Source organism: Drosophila bipectinata, chromosome XR, assembly GCF_030179905.1.
Source record: "Drosophila bipectinata strain 14024-0381.07 chromosome XR, DbipHiC1v2, whole genome shotgun sequence".
NCBI classification, from domain to species: Eukaryota; Metazoa; Arthropoda; class Insecta; order Diptera; family Drosophilidae; genus Drosophila; species Drosophila bipectinata.
Genome location: NC_091735.1, coordinates 16071967 through 16096892, shown reverse-complemented (window position 1 = coordinate 16096892; position 24926 = coordinate 16071967). Strand labels below are relative to the sequence as shown.

General features: G+C 33.2%; 1 protein-coding gene across 3 annotated transcripts in view; it reads left to right on the top strand.

Annotated features, from left to right (window-relative positions):
* The window catches only part of AstA-R1 (allatostatin A receptor 1), a 99804-nt gene extending 75223 nt beyond the window's left edge, over positions 1 to 24581 (top strand). For 2 of the 3 annotated variants that reach the window (XM_070276401.1, XM_043213124.2), the window contains 8 exons: positions 8565 to 8754; positions 8831 to 8926; positions 9840 to 9990; positions 18753 to 18871; positions 20642 to 20717; positions 23625 to 23780; positions 23852 to 23960; positions 24235 to 24581. In XM_070276401.1, the coding sequence (XP_070132502.1) occupies positions 8565 to 8754; positions 8831 to 8926; positions 9840 to 9990; positions 18753 to 18871; positions 20642 to 20717; positions 23625 to 23780; positions 23852 to 23956 (893 nt within the window). In that variant the 3' untranslated portion in view covers positions 23957 to 23960; positions 24235 to 24581. Of the gene's footprint in view, positions 1 to 8564; positions 8755 to 8830; positions 8927 to 9839; positions 9991 to 10113; positions 10296 to 18752; positions 18872 to 20641; positions 20718 to 23624; positions 23781 to 23851; positions 23961 to 24234 lie in introns of those variants that run through there. The other variant, XM_070276402.1, reaches the window with a different exon arrangement.
* The last annotated feature ends 345 nt before the right edge of the window (positions 24582 to 24926 follow it).

Genomic DNA, 24926 nt, shown 5'->3' with positions numbered 1-24926 from the left:
ATTAATGACGTCGTTAATGCAGTGAGCTGTAGAGTGATTTTTTCTAAAAGCGTAAGACCGATTTGGAATTAGTTTAAAACTATCTATGTGCATCTCCATATTGACTTTGATAAGACCTTCTAAGCATTTAAGCACAACACTTAAAAGACAAATTGGACGGTTATTTGTAATTATTGACGAATCGGTGTTCTTTTTAGGAACTGGAACAACTTTTATTCTACGCCAAGAATCAGGTACTATGCCATCGTTAAAAATTTCATTAACCATAAAAACTAAATTTTGGATTTCGTCAGGGGGTAAGGAGAAAAGCATGCTATATGAAAATGTTGTCTAGACCTTTCGCAGAATTGGGGTTACGTGATTTTAAAAATTTAGTGAGGTCAGATGCCGAAAAGTACAATCTATTTAAGGTTTGAATGTCAAAAGAGGGAAATTCCTTTTGAATACATTCTGGGGTATCTGGGGCTGAGGAGATCTGATGTAGGAAAGCGGTGTGATCAGAATCCTTATATTGACTACTAGTGGGTTTAATTTGCTTATAAAATTTTAAAGATTTGATAGTTTGCCACATTTCTTTCATTGACTTTGGGTTTGTCAAATTATCTGCTAATTTTTCCATATTTTCCTTTCTTACCTTATAAAAATAGTTATTTAGTTTTTTGTTATATTTAAAAAAAATTAAAGCATCCGATAATAATTTAGTCTTGTAATATTTTTGTCTACTGGCATTTCTTAGTCTAAAAAGTCTCTCACAATTCTCGTCCCAGTATTTTTTTGGGATATATTTGTTATTTTCATTAATTTTAATTGTATTTCTTTTTAAAATGCTGTTTTTGTATTTGTGAGATTGTTCAAAGAAGTAATTTTAATTTTGGAAAAATCATCCAACATTTTAGACTGTAGCAGCTTATTTCTATTTGTAGAAGCAGTAAAATTAGACAATTCTAATATTATTGGGAAATGATTACTGTTGGAAATTTTGGAATTTAATGAAGACCATTAAAGGGAAAGGTTGTCTTTGTTTGCAAAAGTTAAATCAAGTGCAGAAAAATAAGACGGATTGGGAGAATAAGTGGGAGAACCATCATTTAAACAAGAAAAACCTGCAGAAATGAGGATCTGTTCTAAAATTTGGCCTTTATTATCATGCGTAGTGTTTCCCCAAATAGACGACTTAGCATTTAGATTACCACCTACTATAGATAGTCCCCCAAGAGCCGTTGCCGTCATAAGTGTATCTTTACAACCTTTCTCAAAGTCATTTATGTTGGTACTAGGGGGAGAATATACACTGAAAACATTAATATTGTGTTGTAGAGATTCCAATGGTTTCAATTTCCGTATCACAGTTAATAATTTTATACTTATTATTTTTTTTTATATAAATACCTACACCCCCATAACCGTCATTACGGGGCTTACATACAAAATTAAAATTAGCAAGGCTGCACATCGCATTATCTACTACCCAAATTTCAGAAAGAATTGCTATGTCAATATTATTATTAACAAAAAAAAGTTCCAACAACTGCTTGTTATTTTGAAAAGTTAAGCTTTGAATATTATATTGAAGTATTTTTATATGTTTAATCATGATTAGAGATTAAAGATTTCATTTTTTTAATATCGATTTCGGAGTTGGCTTTGGCTATAATATCCCTTAAGGATTCGAGAAAAGATCTTGTATTAGATGAGTCGTTCGGATTGTTTATTAAGAGGAAGGAGGCAATCTCCGAAGAAATGTTAATTAAACTGTTCTCAGCTGTTTCCAAGGCTGAGTTTTGATAAGGACTGTCTGAAGGTGGAATAGAGCCGGAGTCAGCCGGTTGTTTGTACCCTTTCAAGGGGACAAATCTTTCCTCAAGGGATATTTCGTGATCTTTAATAATTTGTTTCCAGTTGGACATCGTCTCTTGCGATTTTCTTCCTTCGATTGTTTTGTTTTTATAATTTTTAGCTATTTTGTTGTAAGGTAGATACTTGTGAATAGATTCAGAAGCTAATAATAGTGTTATCCTGCAAAACCGGAATTGCAGAATTTTTAGGGGCTTGTAGTATAGGGAATTCGGAGGTATTAAAAATTTCAGAAGTGAATGGAGCTAGTTTATCAAAGAGAGCCGGATATCTTATTCTAACTTCCACTCTAGATAGGTTCTGCGATGTCATACATTTCTGTATGGCAAACGCTCTTTTCCTTGCCGGACATTCAAGGGAGGTAGCTGTGTGGGAGAAGTTGCAGTTTATGCATTTAAGTGTCGTACAAGTCTCTTCTCTTGGATGAGAAAGGGAACAATTGCGACATTTCTCTTCAGTCTGCTTACAGTGCTGAGCAAAATGCCCAAATCTGAAACACCTAAAACATTGGCTGAAAGGAACATAAGGTTCCACTTTAATCTTTGTGTAAAGGAAGTCAATTTCCTCTGGGATCTGGGAGCCTTCAAAAATAATCTTAACCCTGGACGTGGGGACAAATTCTTTGTTCTCATTTTTTCTATTGATTCGGATAATTTCGTGAATGGGCACTGGGGATAAAATAAATTCTTTTAAGTCATCCGTACTAAATTTAGTTGGGATTTGAAAGATTATACCAGTCTTAAAAATGAAATTTTTAAGAATTTTTGGGTCGTAGCCCTCTTTTTTTAAATCAGAATTTAATAAGTCATTCGCTGCTTTAGCTGTCTTGCACTCAGCCTTACAACGCCCGTAGCCTATTTTATTGACTTTTAAAATATCTTTGATTTTAAGCTTAAAAATGGATGCGTTTAATTCAAGCGCATTAATAGGTTCACGATTTTCTCTATTACTTTCCCCGTTAGTGAGTTTGTCAATATAAACCATATAAGGACCTTTATGATTGCTTTTATAGCTAAGCGGTACTTGCTGTGGTTTGGAGGAATCGCCGTTGTCATTGTCGTTGATGTTGATGACATTTGTATCCTGCTCGTTGATCATTGATTCTTCTGACTCCAAGATGTCCATTTCTTCCTGAACTTTTTGAGAAATTTCTGAATCCGATGTTTTTCTTTTTTTAATATTAGCCGCATCAGAGCGCAGGGTCATTGCCCTGGCTGAGTGGGGCATTTTTGACTTTAGAGGATTTCCTCCCGTTGTAATAATATTAAATCACTCCTTTATGAAATTTTGAAATTCCTCCGGCTATGCAGAATCTTCTTCGATGTTGCAAAGTTGCAACTTTTGAAATGGAAAGTTCTCTTTTTTTTTGACAGTTTAGGAAAAAAAAAAAAAAAAAAAAAAACAAGAAAGCAAAGCTAACTTTGGGCGGAGCCGAAGTTGATATACCCTTGCAGCTAAAACCGGATATATATCGCAAACATCGGATATAGTTGGCCGATCCTTATGATTACATCATAATAAAACCAATTAATTACAATAAAAAATCTAAAAAAAAGTCCCAAGCTTCTATCTTCAAAAATACGAAATTTAATATTTCTACCAAATACCATTTCCGATCGTTCAGTTATATGTCAGCTATAAGATATAGTCAACCGATCCTAATGAAACTTTGTAGGTCGGATTAACTGACCAAAAATAGAATGTGTACCAAGTGCCAGCTTTCTATCATCAAAAACACGAAAGTTGGGTCATTTCCGATCGTTCAGTTATATGGCAGCTATAGGATATAGTCGGCCGATCCGGGCCGTTCCGACTTATATACTGCGTGCAAAGGAAAGAAGGGTGTGTGCAAAGTTTCAAGTCGATAGCTTTAAAACTGAGAGACTAGTTCGCGTAGAAACAGACAGACGGACAGACAGACGGACAGACAGACGGACAGACGGACAGACGGACATGCTCATATCAACTCAGGAGGTGATCCTGATCAAGAATATATATACTTTATAGGGTCGGAGATGTCTCCTTCACTGCGTTGCACACTTTTGGACAAAATTATAATACCCTCTGCAAGGGTATAAAAAGTGCAAAGTGCTTATATGTGACCAGCCGTCAGAACGTTCCGAATGGAACTGTCATCCCCCAACTTTCGTATTTTTTGTTGATTAATTTCAAAACTGTTGTTAATTTAAAAAAATTTTGGAAATTTATATTATATTCTTTGAAAATATATTACTAGAATATATGAGAATATTAAATTGAGAACAAGTAAGAACTTACGCCAGATTTTCATACGAAATCAGAGCTCGAATATACGCCACGTATCACCCATAGGTAATAATTTAAAAATGTATCCAAATTGATTTTAAATATTAAAAGCAAGCACTGCTTTAAATTCTTAATTTCACTTACATATGCGGATCCTAAGAGCCTTTCCTCGAGCTTTTCCCACTAAATCAGGACTCAAATTGCGTATACGCCACGTCGACCCAGGCACACATACTTGAAGTGCATCAATAACAAAGTTAAAATAGGGGGAGGCAGGACTGACAAGGAGGGGGGCGTGGTAAAGGAAATGGGTAGGCATTAGAGTGACATTAAAGTTCAATAAAAGTGAATTTATGCCCCCCGATGCGAGTGAACAGGAAATCCTGTCTAGGACACACACATGTGCCAGAGTGTTGCCTGATTATTTGTTTATTTGTAAGCTGCTCATGACCACGCCTCCTGCTTTTAACTTTTTTTTTATTTATACATAAGATATACTTTTTTCTTCTGCTGGCATTAAATAACAAGCGTTTTTTGCGCTTGAAGAACTTTTTCGCACACAGCCTCGTTTTTCTGCCATGCCCCATAAATTATGCTACACTTTATTATTTTGTAAAATGCCAGCCAGACAAAAAATAGAAACAAAAACTGGCACACTTTTTTCTTTAATGGCGAGGAAAAAGTTAATGCCCCAACGCAGATCCCTTTTCGGACCCTTTCCGTTTTTTTCCCCTATTTTTTGGTCCTGCCAAGCTCCTTGTGTGTCAACATCGCGCCCACAAAAAGTTGGTTAGCCAACTGGCCTAGTGTATATGTATGTATTTATAAAAGTATAAACCAACACAAATATCTGGCTGCTGCCGCCTTCTGTTAATTGATAAAGCTCCAAAAGTTTCCAACTGAACCAATTTAAAATGGGGAAAGGCCTCCACAAAAGACCCAAAAAACGAGAGCCAGCGAAAAATGTAGCAAATAAATACGTTTAATACGTGTTTTTGGGTCAAAGGCAGAATCAAGATTTATAAAGGTAGTTTTGGTGCTTTTTTCGGTTGCTTAAATATATTTAACATAAAAGAAAAGCATATTTTCATAAAATACCTAGAAAAAAATTAAAAGTAAAAAAATAGATAGTATGTAGCTTTACTAAAACATATATTACTTATATACTTCTTACTGTAATAAAATCTTATATTTCTCACAAACCAAGTATATTTTTCAACTAAGTTCCAAAGGAAAAAATATTAAACTAAATATAATATAAAAAAATATAATAATCTGATTTTTTTTTATTTATTCAAAATCAAGGCCAGACTAAATAGTTTAGTTTTATAAAATAGTACTGGCTATCATGGACTTCTACTTATTTATTTGAAATATGTTCGTTATAAAATAACAAAAAAAATGTTCAAAGACTTTTTAAAAGATATAAAACTAAAACCGTATATGTTATAAAAAAAAATAAATTCAAAAGCCAAGTTTTTAATAAATATAAATTTTTAGAAGTGCCTGAATACTTTTAAAAGTGTATGAAATTTCTAATCAAATCTCAACATTGAAAACAATTTCCTCCTTTCATTCAAAGGAATACTTCTTACCATCATTAGATTAATGCGCACCCTATAATATTTTGAATAAAATATTTGGCAACTTCGGGCTATAATCCAATGCAAATTCTGCTGCCAAAATGGCTCAAATTTGTTACCAATCTGTTGCCAAAAAACTATCCAGCAGCCTGTGCTGTCTCCGATTCGACAATAAACAATGAATATTTTGGCAAAGGCTTACACGGGTTACTTGCAGTTGAGCCACCTCATGCCTGGGACACATCTGCTACTTTTACGGATATATAAAATAAATGTATATATTTATATATATATGTATATGTATATTTCGTAAATGTGTGTATATACTTTTTATATAGCCTAAACAAAAAAGTTAGTGCCTGGGTATTTATTGTTATTATTGTTGCCGGCCTTCGCCTGTTGCCATTACTATTGATTCGCATTTTGAGTTCCATCGGTATTCCTATTCCAATTCCCATTTCTATTCTTATATTTTTCTATTACTCTATTGCGGTCCTTTTTTATATATTATATATATTTGTATTTTTTTTGGGAGGGGTTTCGGTTTTTGTTTACCTTGAAACATCCTGCGCTAAATATATATTTGAAAAGGAAATTGATTTGCGGCCTCGCCTCGCTGTTTCAATTGTTGCACTCAGAGAAACGGGAGTACGTTAATCTAATATATTAAATTTCATGTTTGAATTTAAATAATATATGGGTTGATAATGTGACCATATTATTATTTTATAATGACTTCACGTCATAGCTTAAATACCACAAAATTTTCAAATTTAATTTCTAAGCTCAATTATTATTTAATAACTTTTAATATCTTTTTATATTTTTTGTTGATACTTTATTTAAAATTTAACATTTTCTTGATCCAAAAAAAAGGAAATATTATATTTGATTATAATGATAAATAAATTTAAAAACAAATAAAAATAAAAAAAATAACTGTGTGGCCATAATGCATTGGCCAGTGGATAAACATAATGGAAAAAAATATCAAAACTTCACTTAATTAATTATTAATTATTAATTAATTTTGGGTTATTATTTTTAAGAGTCAAATCCTTTTTGGAAGAGTTTCCCATATAATGAAAATATTAAACTACATTAAAATAACTCTACAAAAATTAAAACGATTATATAATTTATTTTTGCATATAAAATTTTTTTTGGTATATATTTTTATACTTATAAAATTTGTACTAGAATACAGCTGCGATTTCCAATCAATTTTGTTTTTTTAAGGAAAGTTTTTATGTATACATCATTATATTAGTTAATAATCCATGCTATATTTTTCTTAAAGTCTATTTTTATTCGCGACATTTTCCACTTTCTTTAACTTACCCACCTGAGATGTTTTTTGTGGGAGAGTAGGTGGGAGGACTTCCTCCGTTTTTTTGACTCAAATGATTGTTGGTCTTTTGAGTTTATATTTCCTTTGGCTTCCCTTCTTGGGCCCGCCATCAATCCCTTGGCAAGGACTCGTCGCATCTTCCGAACATTTTGTTACAGTCCGACACCGTCGACTCCCAGACTTTCTGGTCTCGTCCGCTTTTTCCTGTTCTTTTGTCACGCTGCTTTTTCTATAGACCAACATAAATTGTTGGCTAATTGCAAGTGGCTCCTTTGGCCAAGAAAAAAACGACAGGCGGGGTGGGAGTGGGACTCCCCTGTTAAAAAAGCGAAGAAAAGAAAACATGAAGCTTGCAAGAAAGTGGGTGAAGAAAGCGAAAGCGGAAAGCGAGAACAAAGAGGCGAACTGGTAACAATGCCAGACTCCCTTTAAGAATTTTCAATTCCCCGCCCATGCCCTGACTCCCCCACTCACACCCACTCACATATGGAGTGCTTCAGTGGCGCGTGTCAAATTCGTCAAAGGGAATTTTTAAATCTTAATGCTTTACTAATTTTAATTGCTCTAATTTAATTAGCAAGCAAGAGGATATACATATACATATATGTATACATATGTGTGGATATGTGTGTATACAATATACATTTTTAATGAAGTGGTTTTGCAACCCCTTGCGTACCGCCACTGCCCACTTCCACCTATCCGTCCGGGGTCTTCGTTGTTTGCTGCCTTTTGTCCACGTAATTGGTGGAAAAGAAAAGCTCAGAGGGCAAAGGTGCAGGTTTTCCACGGTGGGGGCCGTGGGGGAGGGATGAAGAAAATTGTTTGGTGGGGTCGGTGGGGGGGGGGGGGGGCAGGATGTTGCAACCAGAGCAGTAAGTAAAAAACTGAACTGTTGCCATGGCGGCCAGATTCTTCACATTATGATTTTTCCTTTTTGGTTAAGAAAAGCTCACAATTGAATGCACACATTCAACAAAAAAATAGAAGCACACAAAGCAGCACATGTCGTGACATGTCCTCATAGATGTGTACTTGATTTTAAATATATGCAGTTTATGAAACATAGAAGGAATTCCACTCCATCATAAAAGGTCAATATGTAATAGTTTAAAGTTATTTTTATGCAAAATGTAATATGCCTTAAAGTATGCATCAGAAGAGTTTTTGAATAACTTCTACATTTTTATAAATTTATTGATACTATATTTCATAAAATAACAAGGGAATAATAGAAGTTGGGTAATGAATATGCAATAGAATATTAAAACTTATTTAAATTTTAAAAAAATTGTATGAAGCGCCAAACATGCTTGCTTTTATAATTTTTTTAATCGAAAGAATCAAATTACTTTGAATTCATTTTAGATCCAGAAAAAAATTTAGCTATTAATGTCTAACTTAGTTTTATTCAAAATAATATACTAAAACACCTAAACACCTAAATTTAATAAGAAGAAATCACCCAAAATAAACACATCATTAACGCTTTAAATCTCTTGCTCTTACAGTGGTTGTGGCCAACCAACAGATGCGCTCCACCACCAACTTGCTGATTATCAATCTGGCCGTATCGGACATTCTGTTCGTAATCTTCTGCGTTCCGTTCACAGCCACCGATTACGTATTGCCGGAATGGCCGTTTGGCAATATTTGGTGCAAGTTCGTTCAGTACATGATTGTGGTTACATGCCACTGCAGGTGGGTTTACATATAAAATATATATATGTATATATCTATATAGATACTTGATTCTCACACAACGATTTTCCAACAGTGTTTACACATTGGTCCTGATGTCCTTCGATCGCTTCCTGGCCGTAGTTCATCCTGTGACGAGCATGTCTCTGCGAACGGAACGCAATGCCACATTGTAAGTGCATCATCTAACCAGACTGCCTTCCAAGTACACGGAAAAAAGATTTTCTAAAAATCAATAAAAATTAAAGATAATGCTCTAAATTGTTTTACAACTTCTCTTTTGTTATGATAGAATTTTTTTTTATAAGAATCTATGTATATATGTATATATTAAATTGGTCCTTCGAGCCAACTCAATAAAGTAAGCGGTTCTTTAAATTTTCTCATAAATCATAGTTTTCCATTAGAAACTGTTACCCATGTTGTGAATAAACATAGAATTAAGAAAAGTCTATATTTTTGAAAGCCTTTTTTAAAAATATGCACAATAATTGGTCCTTCGAGCCACACCTAATTAAAAATACCGCCCTTTATGTCAAGTCTATGGTTCTTGGAAGTTCGATTTCTGAAATTTACAAATTTTCAAATTTACAATTTACAAATATATCAGCAAATTTTCGAATCTGAAATATAACTAAATCCATAACCTTCCTAAACCTTAACTTCCCCAAAAACACTTTAATTTTTTGTCAGTGCCTAGCAGCTGCTACCCCCACAGCCCACATCATGTAGAGTAATTGCATCAATTTGCCGTTGCTGTGTAATTAGCTTGCTTTGCCTACCTACAAGCCTTGTTCCTTGTTTGTTGGCCTGTGAACTTTAACCTTCTAGCTGGCATTGTTGCATAAATGTGTCTCGAGGTATCACTTTAATGTTACATAACCCTCTTTAAAAAAAATGTTTCATTAAAGAGAAAACATTCTTGAAAAGATAAGATACTTTTCCTGATTAAAAAACTTGAGGAATCAACGACAAAAGCCATAAAGATAAGCTGATGGGACTACAAAGAAAATCCTATTAAGAAAATTAATCATTTAGTACATGGCTGTGTAAAAATATATACATATCTGTGCTATTTTTCACAGGGCCATCATGTGCGCTTGGGTAACAATTGTGACGACTGCAATTCCGGTGGCACTTTCACACTCGGTGCGAATCTATCAGTACCACGGAGCCGCTGGCACCGCTTGCGTTTTTTCCACAGATGAGGAGGTATGGAGTCTCGTCGGTTTCCAGGTGAGCACCTTGATTTTCTAGAGTTCCCCCATAGTACCCCGTAGTCCCCGAAAACATTCACTCAAAGTGCCAGTGCGAGAAATTTGAGTGAAATTGAGGAGATCTCTTATTGTTGAAATCAAGTCATATTTTCCAGCACTTGCCCGCCAAGATTGCAATATATTTGCTACTTAACACAGGAGCTATTGCAGGGACCCAGGGACAAGGACGCTTCCCACTGCGAGGACATGTTGTCAGGACGAGTGACATATCAGCGCAGCCAAAGGACTACGTATATGTGTGCTTTTTGCAGAACACTGGGGCAGATCTTTAAAAAATTATTTACGATTTTGGTGAATTTTGTTTTATATTTATGTTTTATAATTTTAAAGCAAGAAAAGTGGATTTCGTTTTTTAAAAACATTCTTATTTTTCAGTATTAATCCAACTCTACGTATAAGTATTAAGTTTTGTTTTATTTTGTTATCCATTTACTGTAATAATTAAATTATAGTTGTAAAACACTATTTTATTTAAATTTTATTATTTTAATTTTTTATTTTATTAATAGTTTTTCTCATTTCTAAAACCATGAATAGACCATATTATATTCCAAAATGAAAAAAGAATGAAAAGAGTCAAAGGCACACTGTGCCCTCTGATTGCAGACGAATTTAAGTCTTCGTTTCGTTACTAAATAGTCCAGTGTAGTATTTTGCAATTATATTCTCCCTTTTTCGAGAAAGGTTACTCAAACGCAATTCCATCATCATTATGAGCCCGATTCCATCCTCATAGATCAGAGTTATCCCAAAATGGTTTTTCCGTTCGCTTGAGTTGCTCATATTTTTGTCTTATTCCCATTTTTATTCTTTTTTTTATTTTTTCTGGAGGGAATCCAACCCGAGTTTGTTATGTTTATTACTTGAACTTTTGTCTATTAATCAATTCGGCAAGCCCCTCTCCGGACCGAGTAGAGTACGCCCCTGCTCAAAAAGAGGGTAATTTCATGCCGGAAGTTTGTTTGTCGTGAGGATTTTGGAGGGTGGCCAGGGGAGCTTTGTCGTCTGGTCTATTCACAGTTAGATATCCAATGAGTAAATTTGCACTGAAAGAAAATTTTTGGGTACAGCCTTTTTATTAAATAAATAAGAAATTAAACTTTTATAAATAAAAATAAAATTTTATATCTGACACTCTTTTTAAATTTTTTTAACTTTGAAACTAATTCTTAATATTTAAATCCTCGGAGAAATAATTTAGTTGATGTATGTTATAATTATTTTTAACGTTCATTATGTTTAGTAATGTTATAATTAACTTAAACTTTTTTTTTTTACTGTCTTGCTTAAAAACTTTAGGAAAATTAAGAATAATTCGTTTGTCAATTTTTTTAAAAAGTTTTCATATATTATAAATAATTTTTTTTTTAATGAATATTTTTTTCAATATTCTTCACAAGTTTTCTATTCTTGGTTTTTGTATTATAATTAGTATTTATATTTTCTTTTGTGTCGGTTTTTTTTCTCAGTGTGCGTAAGTGACTTGCTGACTGAATGACTGACTGACTCTGAAACTCCCAGAGCTGTGCGGTATCTTTGGCTAATATGCACCCTTCAAGTTTCGTTTCCCTGTTCCCCCACTCTTCCGATGGCTTTCTCCCGCTTTCACTGCTTTAACCAGCTTTCTTCACACCCACTCCCATTTCCCCGTGACATCTCCTTTGAACTCACACCCTCGAAAAGCCACCTGGCACGGCAAATTGCACGGTTCGCATCGCTCCGGTTCTGCGACACTGACACGGATACGGATTCGGATACGGCTACAGATACGGATGTCCTCGCCGGTCCCCCACAAACCCTCCCCCCAAAAAACTCCAGGACTGTGCATATAAATCGCTTTGGAAAGCACGAAATGGAAACCACAACTTAGGACAAAGTCAAATTAGGAAATGCTCTTTAAAGGACTTTTCTAAATGATATTTTTAAAAGCTGAAATTTTTTATTTAGTACGTATTTTATTAGTTCCTTAAAAAGCTTAATACCTATTTTTATTTCTTATAATTGATTTTCTATTTATACGAAAGAGAAAAAGTAAGAGCATAAACATCTCACCATAAAGCAAAATGTGTTCGTACCATCATGTCGGGTTTTAGTGCGATTTTGATTTTCCTCCCCTGAAAATCACCATTGCCAGGGTCAATATATATATATTTATATAGATAAAATATATTTGTGTTAGTTAGAGCCCTGTCGGGCAATAAAATAAAAATGGATCAAACTTACGCGACACATCCATCAAAGCAAAACGAACAACGAAACTAACGACCGAATGGTTGTCATCGTAAAGAACTCATAAAAATAAAACAAATAGTCTGGAAAAGGGAGTTGAAAATGAGAAAAGTCAGTGTCTTCAAGAGGTTAAACTAAAGTTTTTATATATTTATAAACAATCCAAAACAAAACCTTTAGGATACAGGTAGTTGACTTTTTTTGTTTAAATATACCTCTCAGCCTAAGCCATGCAGAGATGCAATACTCTTTTTAAAGTATTTAAAGCTGGTACTTAAACTATTCGTATAATTTGCAGCCAATTAAAAATAAATTAGTAAAAGGAAAATATTTTTGTTTTCAAATTTATTAAAAATATATGTTTCAAAGCCTAATGGGAGATTTCTTTACATTTATTTAATTTTATTTCATACCTTTTGGTAATTTAATGATACTTTAGTAGGGAATGCATTTTTTCTTGTTATTACTGTAGCACTTTTAATATTTATTAAAAATAACTGTATAAGTAATAAGCCTTTTGTTTTTTAATACACAAAAATATATATTACAGCGAATATCTGACAGAATTTTATAAAATTTAAGTTTAAGTTAAATTTAATTGGTTTAATATTAAATTTATTGTATATATTTTATTGTAAAATAACAAATCTAGCTCTCTAGCTTCCTTATAAATAATTTATTGTATGTTTTTGTACGGAGCTGTTGGATTTTTTAAGAGTCTAGCCATTTAAGCCATCTTCTTTCACAATATAATAGAAAACAATTATAGCCAAGAACTTTTTAAAACTTGGCTTACCTCGCTTAGTAGAAATTTCACAACAAATATTATACTCCATACTTTTTAGAGTGCCAATTGGCAGATTGGAAGCTCCAATTTTATTAAAGCTTTATCCATTCAGCCTTGCGGCTTACCATATCTTACCAGTTTGAAGCCAATTCATAATTCCAATCCTCGTTATTATTTTGATTATTTTTATTTTTTGCCACAAGACATGAGGGAAATTTATGAAACGAAGAGAGGAGGAGGTCGCGGCGGAGGAGTGGCACTCATCAGCGGACCATCAGAGCCTGTGGCAAGTTGATTAATTTCGCTGAGTGTCTGAAGAGGCGCCGCAGTTGCGTTTATGGACAAATCCCAGGCGCAATTTTTGGGTCATGGCGAGTATTAGAGATATGTGTGCCCGACACCCCACACCATTTATCATATGGCACACACTTCAGTTTATGGCTTTTTATTAGGATCCGCATAAAGTTAAAAAAACAAAAAAGTATCCAAGAAAAAAAATTTGTTTCCCTCAAGTTTGGCAACTTTTATTTATGGCACGCCCCTTCAGTTGCGATTGTGTTGTAAAATTTCATGGCCATCCATGTATCTGCATTCCGAGGCGGAGTATCTTTGTATCTTCTCTATCGCCGCCTATTTCCTAAGTGAGGACAGTCGTGAAATGAAGTTTTATAACCAAAACTTTATAGTTTCTTAACTCTGCTTCCCTTTCTGGATGAGTGTCTGCTCATACATCCGACAAGCCTTATTGACATCTCAAGTCTCTGGCTCGTCAATTGGACAAAAAATTTAAAGAAAAGCCATTTTGAAATGTTTGCTAATCATTTTGTCCACCAATGACTTTCAGTTTTGTATTGTTTTAGTTTTAAATGGCAATTTTGCTAAAAGCAGATGAGATCGTTTTTGGGTCACAAGTTTTTAAAAGTTTTTCCTAAACAGTTGGGCCGAAAGAAAAGTTAACTTAAATGAAGAAAATTTTGCAAATCACAGCTTTAAGTTTAGACTTTAAAAGGTTTCCGTTCAGCAAAATCTTTTTATATAGAATATATAACGATTAATAAGTGCTTATTTATCGATATTTTTTTGTTTTTAAAAATTTTATACGATTAATCATTAAAATTCGAAAGCTCCTAATTTATCGAAAAACTGCTTTCTCTATAAAACCTTCTAGTTTAAAGATGTGTTTGGTATATGTGTTCCAAATAATAACTTACAAAAAACATCAACCAATTTCGCACTTTACTTTACCTTTCAATAAACGTGGCAATCAACTAATGACAGGATAATGGGAGAAAGAATAAAATAAGGAGATGTTAATAACACAGGTGACACATAAATTCCATTGTCTTGCGAATGTGTCATAAATTGCAGAATTTGCCAGAGATATCATTGCCATTATTATCACTGACGCTGCGATGAGTGATACTACAAGTAATTTCCTTTTCGATTCTTGCATTAATTAATGCCTCAGTAAACTGCTTAACTCTTGCAAATAAAATAATAGTTATTCCGGGATGCACAAAAGTATTCGAAAGATAATTAGCCATTAAATATCGATGGTACTTATCGAAAAAATAAATAGTGATGTGTTTATTTTATTTTTGGGACGATTTACATTTTAAAACCATAGCTTATATATTTTTTAATACTTTTATAATTTTTGTGGAGTTGTATTAATTCGATGTTCCCTTTTGATTTGGGTAAATTAATGGGTAAGGAAAGCAGATTCCGAGCATTCGCACCCGGATCCGGAGAAGTGTCATGGCGGATTATGTCACTCCTCCTACGGTCCTCGCGTCCTGTGTCCCTGCTATGTCCTTGTTTTCGTTGTCGTTGTCGATAACAAACGACATGTTCATTGGCCACGGCCGGGTAATCCCAACAAAGTGATTTCGATTCCATAGCTGTCAGGCATTTTCAGGGCCCTGCCCCGCCCCCTTGTTTCTTGGCCGCCCCTTGAAATATGAATCCGAAGGCGTGGCAGCGATTATTAACAATTGTGGCATACGCGATTTCATCGATGCACTGAGGAAAACGATCTATCGATTAACCTTATAATTATCATATTAATATATTACCTTGGAGGTTAGGCCCTATACAATAATATCTTTTAGGCACCTGGTCACATTAAAACAAAAATTATTTATTTTGTAGCTTGGTCACATTGCAAGAAAGATTTAAATTAATTATAACTATGGCCACACTTAATTGAATAGTATGAAATACCTATGTACTAAATATAAAGCTTGAAATTCTTGAAAAATTAAATATATATATCTCTCGAAAATCTTGTAAACATATTTTTAAGCAATGTTGGTAACATTAAAATATGTTTAGGGTTTGATAATAACTATTATAATAATAAGATTAGATAATGACGTCTATAAGACTGTAAATACTGAATAAAATTGTATTAGGACTAAAATAATATTCCTAAAATAATATTTAAAGATACCCGGAGGTTAAAAATTCCTCAAATCAATTGCAATATTTTTTCCAGTATTCTCTTCGTCCTGTTTCCGTTTCATTGCTTTCATTTCAAGGCTCACGGCTCACAATTGATATATGTACATATTTTTTTTCGACTTGCACCTTTGTGCATATTTGGCTTTGCCGCGTGTGCTTTATTGTTTTCATTGCCTGTTTTCCGCTTTCCGGACCTGGGGAAAATGCTCGGGGATGCCCCTTAATCATTTACACTTGGCTGCTGAATGCCATCTCTAGCGGCGCTACCCCACCACTCCGCCGTACCCAATCAAAGAAAAACAGAATCCACTCGAAAGTTGAGGCGCCGCCAAATGAATTTTAAGCCTGCAGCTCATTGGATATCCCAAATGAATGCACAGACCAAAAAATTAAAAAAACAAAAAATATGGCTTGAAACCCTAAGAGCGAAGTGAACTATGAATACTTTAAATGCCAAACGCTAGCGGCTCTTGAAAGTTTGGTCCAAAGAACTCAATGGATTAACAACTCACAGAAGTTCTGAAAGGCAGAAATTACTGCAAATGAAGGTATTTTCATTTTCCAGCGAAGCGATTAAAATGCTCCAAAAATTATTCAGCCATAAAATTAAAAATAAATATATTTGAATTTTCATTGATTAATTGGGAATCTATGCATTTGTTTAAAATGGCAAACGCAGATGAAAATACATTTTTTTATAAAATAGAGTCGAATATTAAAGCTTAATTATAAAACTATTGAAAAGGCATTTATAAAAAAATAAATATCTTCTATTGAATTTATAATGAGGATTTTTGATAAAGTGCATGACCACCCTGAGGTAATATTAAGTTATCTTGGTCACATTGCATCAAAATATTATGCCCATACTTAACTGAAAATAAATAAATACTTTTAAATCCATGGTACTCCCATCGAGTCTTATATAATCTTGACCCTTGAGAGTCTCCATCAGTACATTTTCAGCCGCTGTAATAAAATATACTTTATACTTGATATACTTTTTAAAAACCGATATTGTTACTTTTGCGAATATCCACGCAATTGGATGACCATTCAGAGCCGTACCAGCATAACTACCAGTATTATCTGTCAGCTTTTTGCAAGCGTAACCATCGCAAATATATAAATATATAAAGATATCTAAATTCCAATACGTATATATTTTCGCATATATATCTTTTTCTGACTATTGGGAATAAGGCTAAGCGGCAGCTGGTGGAGCAAGCTGGACTGAATGGGCAGGAAAATGGGGAAAAAGTGTCTGGTACTCATATCTGGTATCTGGTCAGCATTACGGGTCAGCGCTTCTGACAATTTCCATGCAAAAACAAAAGCCGCTGACATGGCAGCAGATGGCTGAGGAAAGACCTTCGACCAGAAACAGAAGCAAAAAATGAGCTGGTATCAAAATATATAAAAGATAAAAAAAAAAATAGGAAACAAAATCGTAGAATATTCTTAAGCAAAAGGGTTAAATACTTACGTAGAAATCCTTCAAGTACTTAACAAGTCCTTCACTTTTCAATAAACTAGTTGTTTAAGTAAAACTTATTAAGCCTCTTTAATAAACTCAACTAAAATACCTTGCGGCTACGCTAAATAATAGTTTGACCACAAAATGGCATAACTGAAATGTGGCCAACTACTTTCTAATTAAGTCAAAGTGACCAAGTGCAAATTGCCACATTCGTGTGGTTGTGGGCTAATTCAATAATAACGGTGTGAACATTTCAAAGAAAATTAAATGGCCTTCCTGGGAAGTTCCTGTGGGTCTTAGCTGTCATTTTCATAAAATATAATTATATTTAAACTAGGTTTAAACTTTTTAAATTTTAAGAGAAAGCCAAATTGCTTACATTATTTGATTTGTTAAACCAAAACTAGCTAAGGTAATAAGCTTGCCTTAAATAATAGGCATACAAAAAATTCATATTTTGTTTCATCAATTGTAAAATAATTTTTTTGTATACATAGTTATTTTTATACCCTTGCAGAGGGTATTATAATTTTGTCCAAAAGTGTGCAACGCAGTGAAGGAGACATCTCCGACCCTATAAAGTATATATATTCTTGATCAGGATCACCTCCTGAGTTGATATAAGCATGTCCGTCTGTCCGTCTGTCCGTCTGTCTGTTTCTACGCAAACTAGTCTCTCAGTTTTAAAGCTATCGTCTTGAAACTTTGCACACACCCTTCTTTCCTTTGCACGCAGTATATAAGTCGGAACGGCCGGGATCGGCCGACTATATCCTATAGCTGCCATATAACTGATTGATCGGAAATGGTATAACTTTGGTGTTTTTAGAGTTAGATAGTTCAAATTTGACATGTAAGCTATTTTTGGCAAAACATTACGTCATGCCAAATTTCATAAGGATCGGCCGACTATATCCTATAGCTGCCATATAACTGAACGATCGGAAATGACCCAACTTTCGTGTTTTTGAAGCTAGAAAGCTGGAATTTAATACAGATTCTATTTTTGGTCAGTTGATCCAACCTACCAAATTTCATAAGGATCGGCCGACTATATCCTATAGCTGCCATATAACTGAACGATCGGAAATGACCCAACTTTCGTGTTTTTGAAGATAGAAAGCTGGAATTTAATACAGATTCTATTTTTAGTCAGTTGATCCAACCTACCAAATTTCATTAGGATCGGCCGACTATATCCCATAGCTGCCATATAACTGAACGATCGGAAATGGTATTTGGTAGAAATATCAACTTTCGTATTTTTGAAGATAGAAGTTTGGGACTTTTTTTAGATTTTGTATTGTAATAAATTGGATTATATATTCCTATTCCCATAAGGATCGGCCAACTATATCCGATGTTTGCGATATATATCCGGTTTTAACTGCAAGGGTATATAAACTTCGGCTCCGCCCGAAGTTAGCTTTCCTTTCTTGTTTTATAATAATTACATTTTAATTTCCCTAAGAAATGAATATGATTATACCAAATTGAACATTTCTAAGCTCATTGTAAAAAAAAAAATTAAATCCATTTTAATTTTAAGGAGTAAAAATATATTTTAAACTAAAGTATGATCTGTCTACATGAATTCGATAAATTATCAAAAATCCTACTTGTCCAATTCAATGAGATTACAACTTGCGTTGTGAGGTGTCGCCCGACAAATTTTCTTTGATTTTTTTCACCCAAACCGAAACTGTTCAATAAAATTGTCTTTTATTTATTTTGTGTCTCTGTTTTTGATTTTTCCTTGCAGGTTTCTTTCTTTTTATCATCGTATGTGGCACCCTTGACGCTGATTTGCTTCCTCTACATGGGTATGTTGGCTCGTCTGTGGAAAAGTGCTCCTGGCTGCAAACCTTCCGCTGAGTCACGGTGAGTAGAAAAATAAATAAGTATATTTTATATATATATGTGAAATATATATAAAAATTTAGAAAGCACGAAGAAGAGAAAATACAAACCACCTACAAACACATAGAACAATATCGCGTATACGCCATGTGGCACCTGCGGCTACTGTTGCTTTTGCTTTTTGTTGCTTGGGACCATGATGAATGTCTTTTTATTAGGCAACGAGAAAAGCTCATGAGCTTTGGCTCATGCATTTTTAAGTGGCCAGTATACCGGGTCAACGAAACTGAAACTGAAGTGAAAAATGTGAACGTTGCTCCCTCGAGGAATTTGTAGGGGACAAACAAAAAATATAAAAAAAAAACATATCTCTGAGCCATATACTTTCTTTAATTCCGCAAAAATTATACTTTAAAGTAACCACAACAAAATCTATATTTACAATACGTGTTCGAGGTCAGCAAACCATCAATTTCAAGTTTGAACTTAAACTTATACGAGGGGAAAGGGATTAAAGAACGTATTTATTTTCCACCGAACTTTGAAAATACTTTCAAGAAGTTTGTTTTGTTTTATCATACAAGAAAACTATTAAATTTTACTCAGTCAGTAATGGAAAACTTTTCAAATAAATAAAATGTTAGGAAACTTTCCTAAAAGGTAATTTAATTGAAACTGACAATGGAATATCGAACCCAATGCAGTGCCTGTCTTTTATATTTTATAACCAAACGAATGGCCTATAAAAATGTATTATGGCTTTGATATATTCTAATTTCTTTATACATATATGTATAGAATTTATACCGGCTCATTTTTATACCCGGTACCCATAGCGTACAAGGGTGTATTGTGTTCATGGAATGTAAATGTAGAGGTATAAAATTATGCATGTAGACTCCTATTATACTTACACAGATCAAGTTTATGGCAACATTTTTTCTGCCTTCTGACCGTCTTAGTTTCATATGCCATGCATACATGCGAACACATGCAACACAGATTAACTGCGAAAGCTAAAAAATTCTAATAAATTCATGGATATTCCTTCCCGAGAGGACAGAAGTTGTCATATTCAAAACCTTCAAAAAAAGAATTTCAAATAAAAAAACCTCAGGTTGAGGTTTAATTTCAAAAAGGTTAAATTATTTTAAGCTATGCTAAATTTCTATTATTTTTCAATTTGTGATCAAATTTGTCCCAATCCCATTTTATATTTTTTTAAAATAGGTTATAATGATTTTACACCTTGATTTGAATACATTGCTAAGTCCTAAATAAAATATATTTTAAATAGAACTTTCAGTACGCAGTTACACCCTCTTTTATTTTTTTCAATCCCAAATTCTATATTATTTTGTAAATCCCAAGTTCTATATTTTTTGAAAATATAAAATAATGGATGCTTTGGTGCATCGATGTTTTGTTAATTTATTCTGTAAAATTATTGTTAAATTAAAAATAAACTATAAAAAGAATGGGTGTGGATGAAAACGAAGAGTACTGGGTATCATATAATCGGGTTACTCGTCCTTTCTTGTTTTAAATTTTTAAGCCAAAAATTCAACTGGAAACGAAATGAATTCAATGCGTCGAGTTTGCAATTCGCACGCAAAGTTCATAAATCAAAGAGCAGCAGGCAATGCAAAATTCAGAAACTGAACTGCGGCATAATTTATATACCCCCACTTCTATCTCTATCTCTGTGTATATATCTGGCTAACTCTGGATATTCATATTTTCTGATTTCCTATTTTCCTCATATATATATTTGTGTGTTTGTATTTTTAGGAAGGGAAAGCGACGCGTCACACGAATGGTTGTTGTCGTCGTATTGGCATTTGCCATCTGCTGGCTACCCATTCATGTAAGTCCGACAAAATTTTAATTTATATATTTCATTTGTAAATTCCAGGAGTGCACAACATAAATGAACATTCACTTTACTGTCAATTTTGTAATTTGGTTAATTAGTTTGTCGCCATCCGATTGACAGATGGCCGTGAACAATTCTTATTAACAATTATTGCGATTTTGCAAAAATGGTTTCATTTAAATGCATGGAATATTTTTGAAAAGGTCACAAAAAGGACGGAAATTTCTCGGATATTATTTTTCATATGTCGAATATTTGGAACATAACTTAAGAAGAAATATTTCAAAAGTTTTTATAAAAGAAGATACAAAAATTACATTAAAACACTCTAACTCTGCGAATATCGTGTTTAATTATGTTCCTTTGTATTATAATTTTCAAATATATTAATATTTTATTCATTATCTGTTAGAATATTAAAAAAAAAACAAGAAAGGAAAGCTAACTTCGGGCGGAGCCGAAGTTTATATACCCTTGCAGCTAAAACCGGATATATATCGCAAACATCGGATATAGTTGGCCGATCCTTATGAAATTTGGTAGGATGGATCAAAATTTAATCTGTACCAAGTTCCAGCTTTCTATCTTCAAAAACACGAAAGTTGGGTCATTTCCGATCGTTCAGTTATATGGCAGCTATAGGATATAGTCGGCCGATCCTTATGAAATTTGGCATGTCGTAATGTTTTGCCAAAAATAGCACTCATGTCAAATTTGAACTCTCTAACTCTAAAAACACCAAAGTTATACCATTTCCGATCAATCAGTTATATGGCAGCTATAGGATATAGTCGGCCGATCCCGGTCGTTCCGACTTATATACTGCGTGCAAAGGAAAGAAGGGTGTGTGCAAAGTTTCAAGACGATAGCTTTAAAACTGAGAGACTAGTTTGCGTAGAAACAGACAGACGGACAGACAGACAGACGGACAGACGGACAGACGGACAGACGGACATGCTCATATCAACTCAGGAGGTGATCCTGATCAAGAATATATATACTTTATAGGGTCGGAGATGTCTCCTTCACTGCGTTGCACACTTTTGGACAAAATTATAATACCCTCTGCAAGGGTATAACAACATTTTAGAAATTACATGTTAATGTATATACATGTATATTACATGTTATATGTAATATACAACCCATTCTAGTCAAAAAATTCTAGATCATTTGTCTTAGGGAATAAATTACAAAAATATTTCAGGGCTTTGGTTAATTTTTAAAATATAGTTTAAATAATAACTTATAATAATTATACTTTACAGATTAGTGGTAATGGTATGGTATTTTATATTTTTTTTATAATATTCTGAAATATCTACAAAATATTCTACAAAACAATTAGTTAATAATTATTATTATTAGTAATAATATAGTTTTATAGAACAATATTTCTGTGTTTAAGATTTTTTGAAGTATTAATTTTATTTGACCAAAAACTTTTATAAAACCAAAAAAATAATTTCAAAGTACATCCCAAATGTATGTATATAAAGTATGCATATTTGTCCAGTGCATGAGAGCGGTTGTTAAAGTTTCCTAATCCACTTTATGGCAATTATAAATTCAGATTAAAGGCGGCTACACTGTCGGCATGCGTACTTAGGAAGCACAGCAATGTAAAGACTTTATAACCGACTAATGACCTCCAAGTAATTTCACAACTGAAACTGAGAACCGAGAACTAAGACTTCAAGTGCATTATGGACATAATCGATTTGCTTAAAGTTTTACTCGCAACTCGAGCAGCAGCTTAAATTGGCAACTGCAGCAGCTGCTGTGCTGACAAATGTCCCGAAAAGGGGGCCGGATCGGGCCAAACAGTGGCCAAGACACTCTCGGCTAGTTGCGATAAATTGACATTTCCGATTCCATTGGCCATATCTGAATTTATTTGCTCAATTGTTTAATAACTCGGTGGGGGGAGAGGAATGAGAACAGCAGCTGTTGCTGCTGATTTTCCCTACTTCTGGAGCTCCTTAAACTCAAACTCAAGCTGGAAGCTCAAAGTGTTTGCACAAAATCAATGTGCTCACAAATTACAAACGAAATTACAATTACACAATCAGACACTCAATGTGCAAGATGTGCAAATTGCATTTATCAATGCCAGCATATGCTCTGTCCAAGTGCACTGACAAAGAAATGAGTCGTGATTATCTTAAGGTATAAATATAATATCTTAAATCTAAGGAATACAAATTTAGCTATTTTATTTGTATAACAACTTGGGGCCAATAGGTTTTGTTTTTAGGAAATGAAAATCAGGTGTTCAGGCTTGAAAACTTAAAAATCATACAAATATTATCGATAGTATTTTCCAACATTAACATATCTCGAAACAATTTTACAACTACCATTTACTACTATAGAAGTTTATGTTATTTGTCACAGCGTTAATTTTCTTTTAATGAAGTACATATTCTAAAAACTTAAAGGCTTACAATCAATACCTTTTTTTTTAATTATTAACAAATATTTTTGAGGAAGGTCTTAAGTTAAGTTTATGTATATTCATATGTACATACATATATAAAGATTTTAATACAAAGCTTATCGTAAAAATATTTTTCATTATCGATATTAACAGTATTATTATTTTAATACAGTTACTAATATATTATTTGATTAATTAATTTTTACAAAACAGTGATATAATCTTCTAAGTAAAGTTTTTGACATATTATTATTCTATTGCAAATATAAATTTAATATATTATTTTTCCAGGTTTCTTTAAGCTAAGCTTTATGTAAGAAATTATATATTTCATACATATATTAAAGTAGTTGTGGCTTAACTCATGAACTCTAGTCCGTTACTTTTAAGAATTTTGAAGAGAAGATTTTGTTTCTGTGGTGTTCTAACTCAATATTTTTTTTCCTTCTCTCATTTAGGTCATCCTGGTTTTAAAGGCGCTCGATTTGTACGGCGGAAGTCACTTGTCGGTCATCATCCAGATCATATCTCATGTGGTGGCCTACACCAATTCCTGCATCAATCCCATTCTCTACGCATTTTTGTCCGACAACTTTCGCAAAGCGTTCCGTAAGGTTAGTACTTCTTGGTATTGGCTTTGAAGTTTTCTAGAATTATTTTAAAAATTTTAAAATATCATTTTTAGGTGGTATGGTGTGGCAGCCCACCGCCGTTGATGACCAATCAACAGGTGACGAAGACCACGCGAACAGCAACTGGAAATGGAACGTCCAATATTGAAATGCTCTAAGCGGGTATGAGATAATTTTTTGATTTTGATTGAGTTACTTTTAAACAATATTTTTGAGCAAAATAACAATAACAATATAATAGCAATAGCAATATATTTATTTTTTTACGACGACGAAAAATAGCAACAATTTGTTTAAAATTTTTGAAGAATGTTTTTAAGTCTGAATGCTAACTTAAATTGAAGAAGTTAAATAATTTAAAGATATTAGAATTTTGATATTTAATATATAAATTTTATCGAAACATTAAACTAAAACCATTTTCTCTCATTTCCAGCTCATTAAATTGAATTGCACTTGGAGGTCGTCGGATCGTTTTTGAAGACGGTTTTCGAAAAATCCCAAAAAAACGGCAAAATGTGAATTTAAATAGTAAACATAATAAAATCGAACAAAAATATGTATTCATAAAAACGTTTATAAGTTAACTTAAGAAGTAGAAAGAAAATGTATAATTTTATGTGTAAAAGGAGAATATAATTTTCCGAATTTTTGAAATGTGATTTTATGTTTTCCCAATTGGTTTTTGAGCGATTTCTTAGTTTTTGAGTTTTTGAGATCATAAACTAAGACACCGTATAAACCTAAGCAAGCAAAAAGTTATTAATTTAAAACTTAAGTGTTAGGAGGTAATTGCATTTTGTATAAAAAATAAATAAGCTTACAATACAATTGTTTGAAATAAAAATCGGCAGTAAAAATGATTCCATTTGACAGAAAATTAATGATTGGCTGGCGGCAGAAAGGATGATATACAAATTAATGATCAGGATTAAGTGAAGCCACGTTAATGGACGTGGAAATTCCAGTAACAATGTGTAGAACAAAGTAAAAATAATTAAAACCAAAAATACCAATTGCTTGTATCTGTGTACGTGTTGTTTTTTCGGTGCATATGTGTGTGTCATTTAGTAATTAAGAATTTATAGCAGAAATTTATAATTGGAAAAAATAGCCACAATAAGGCCA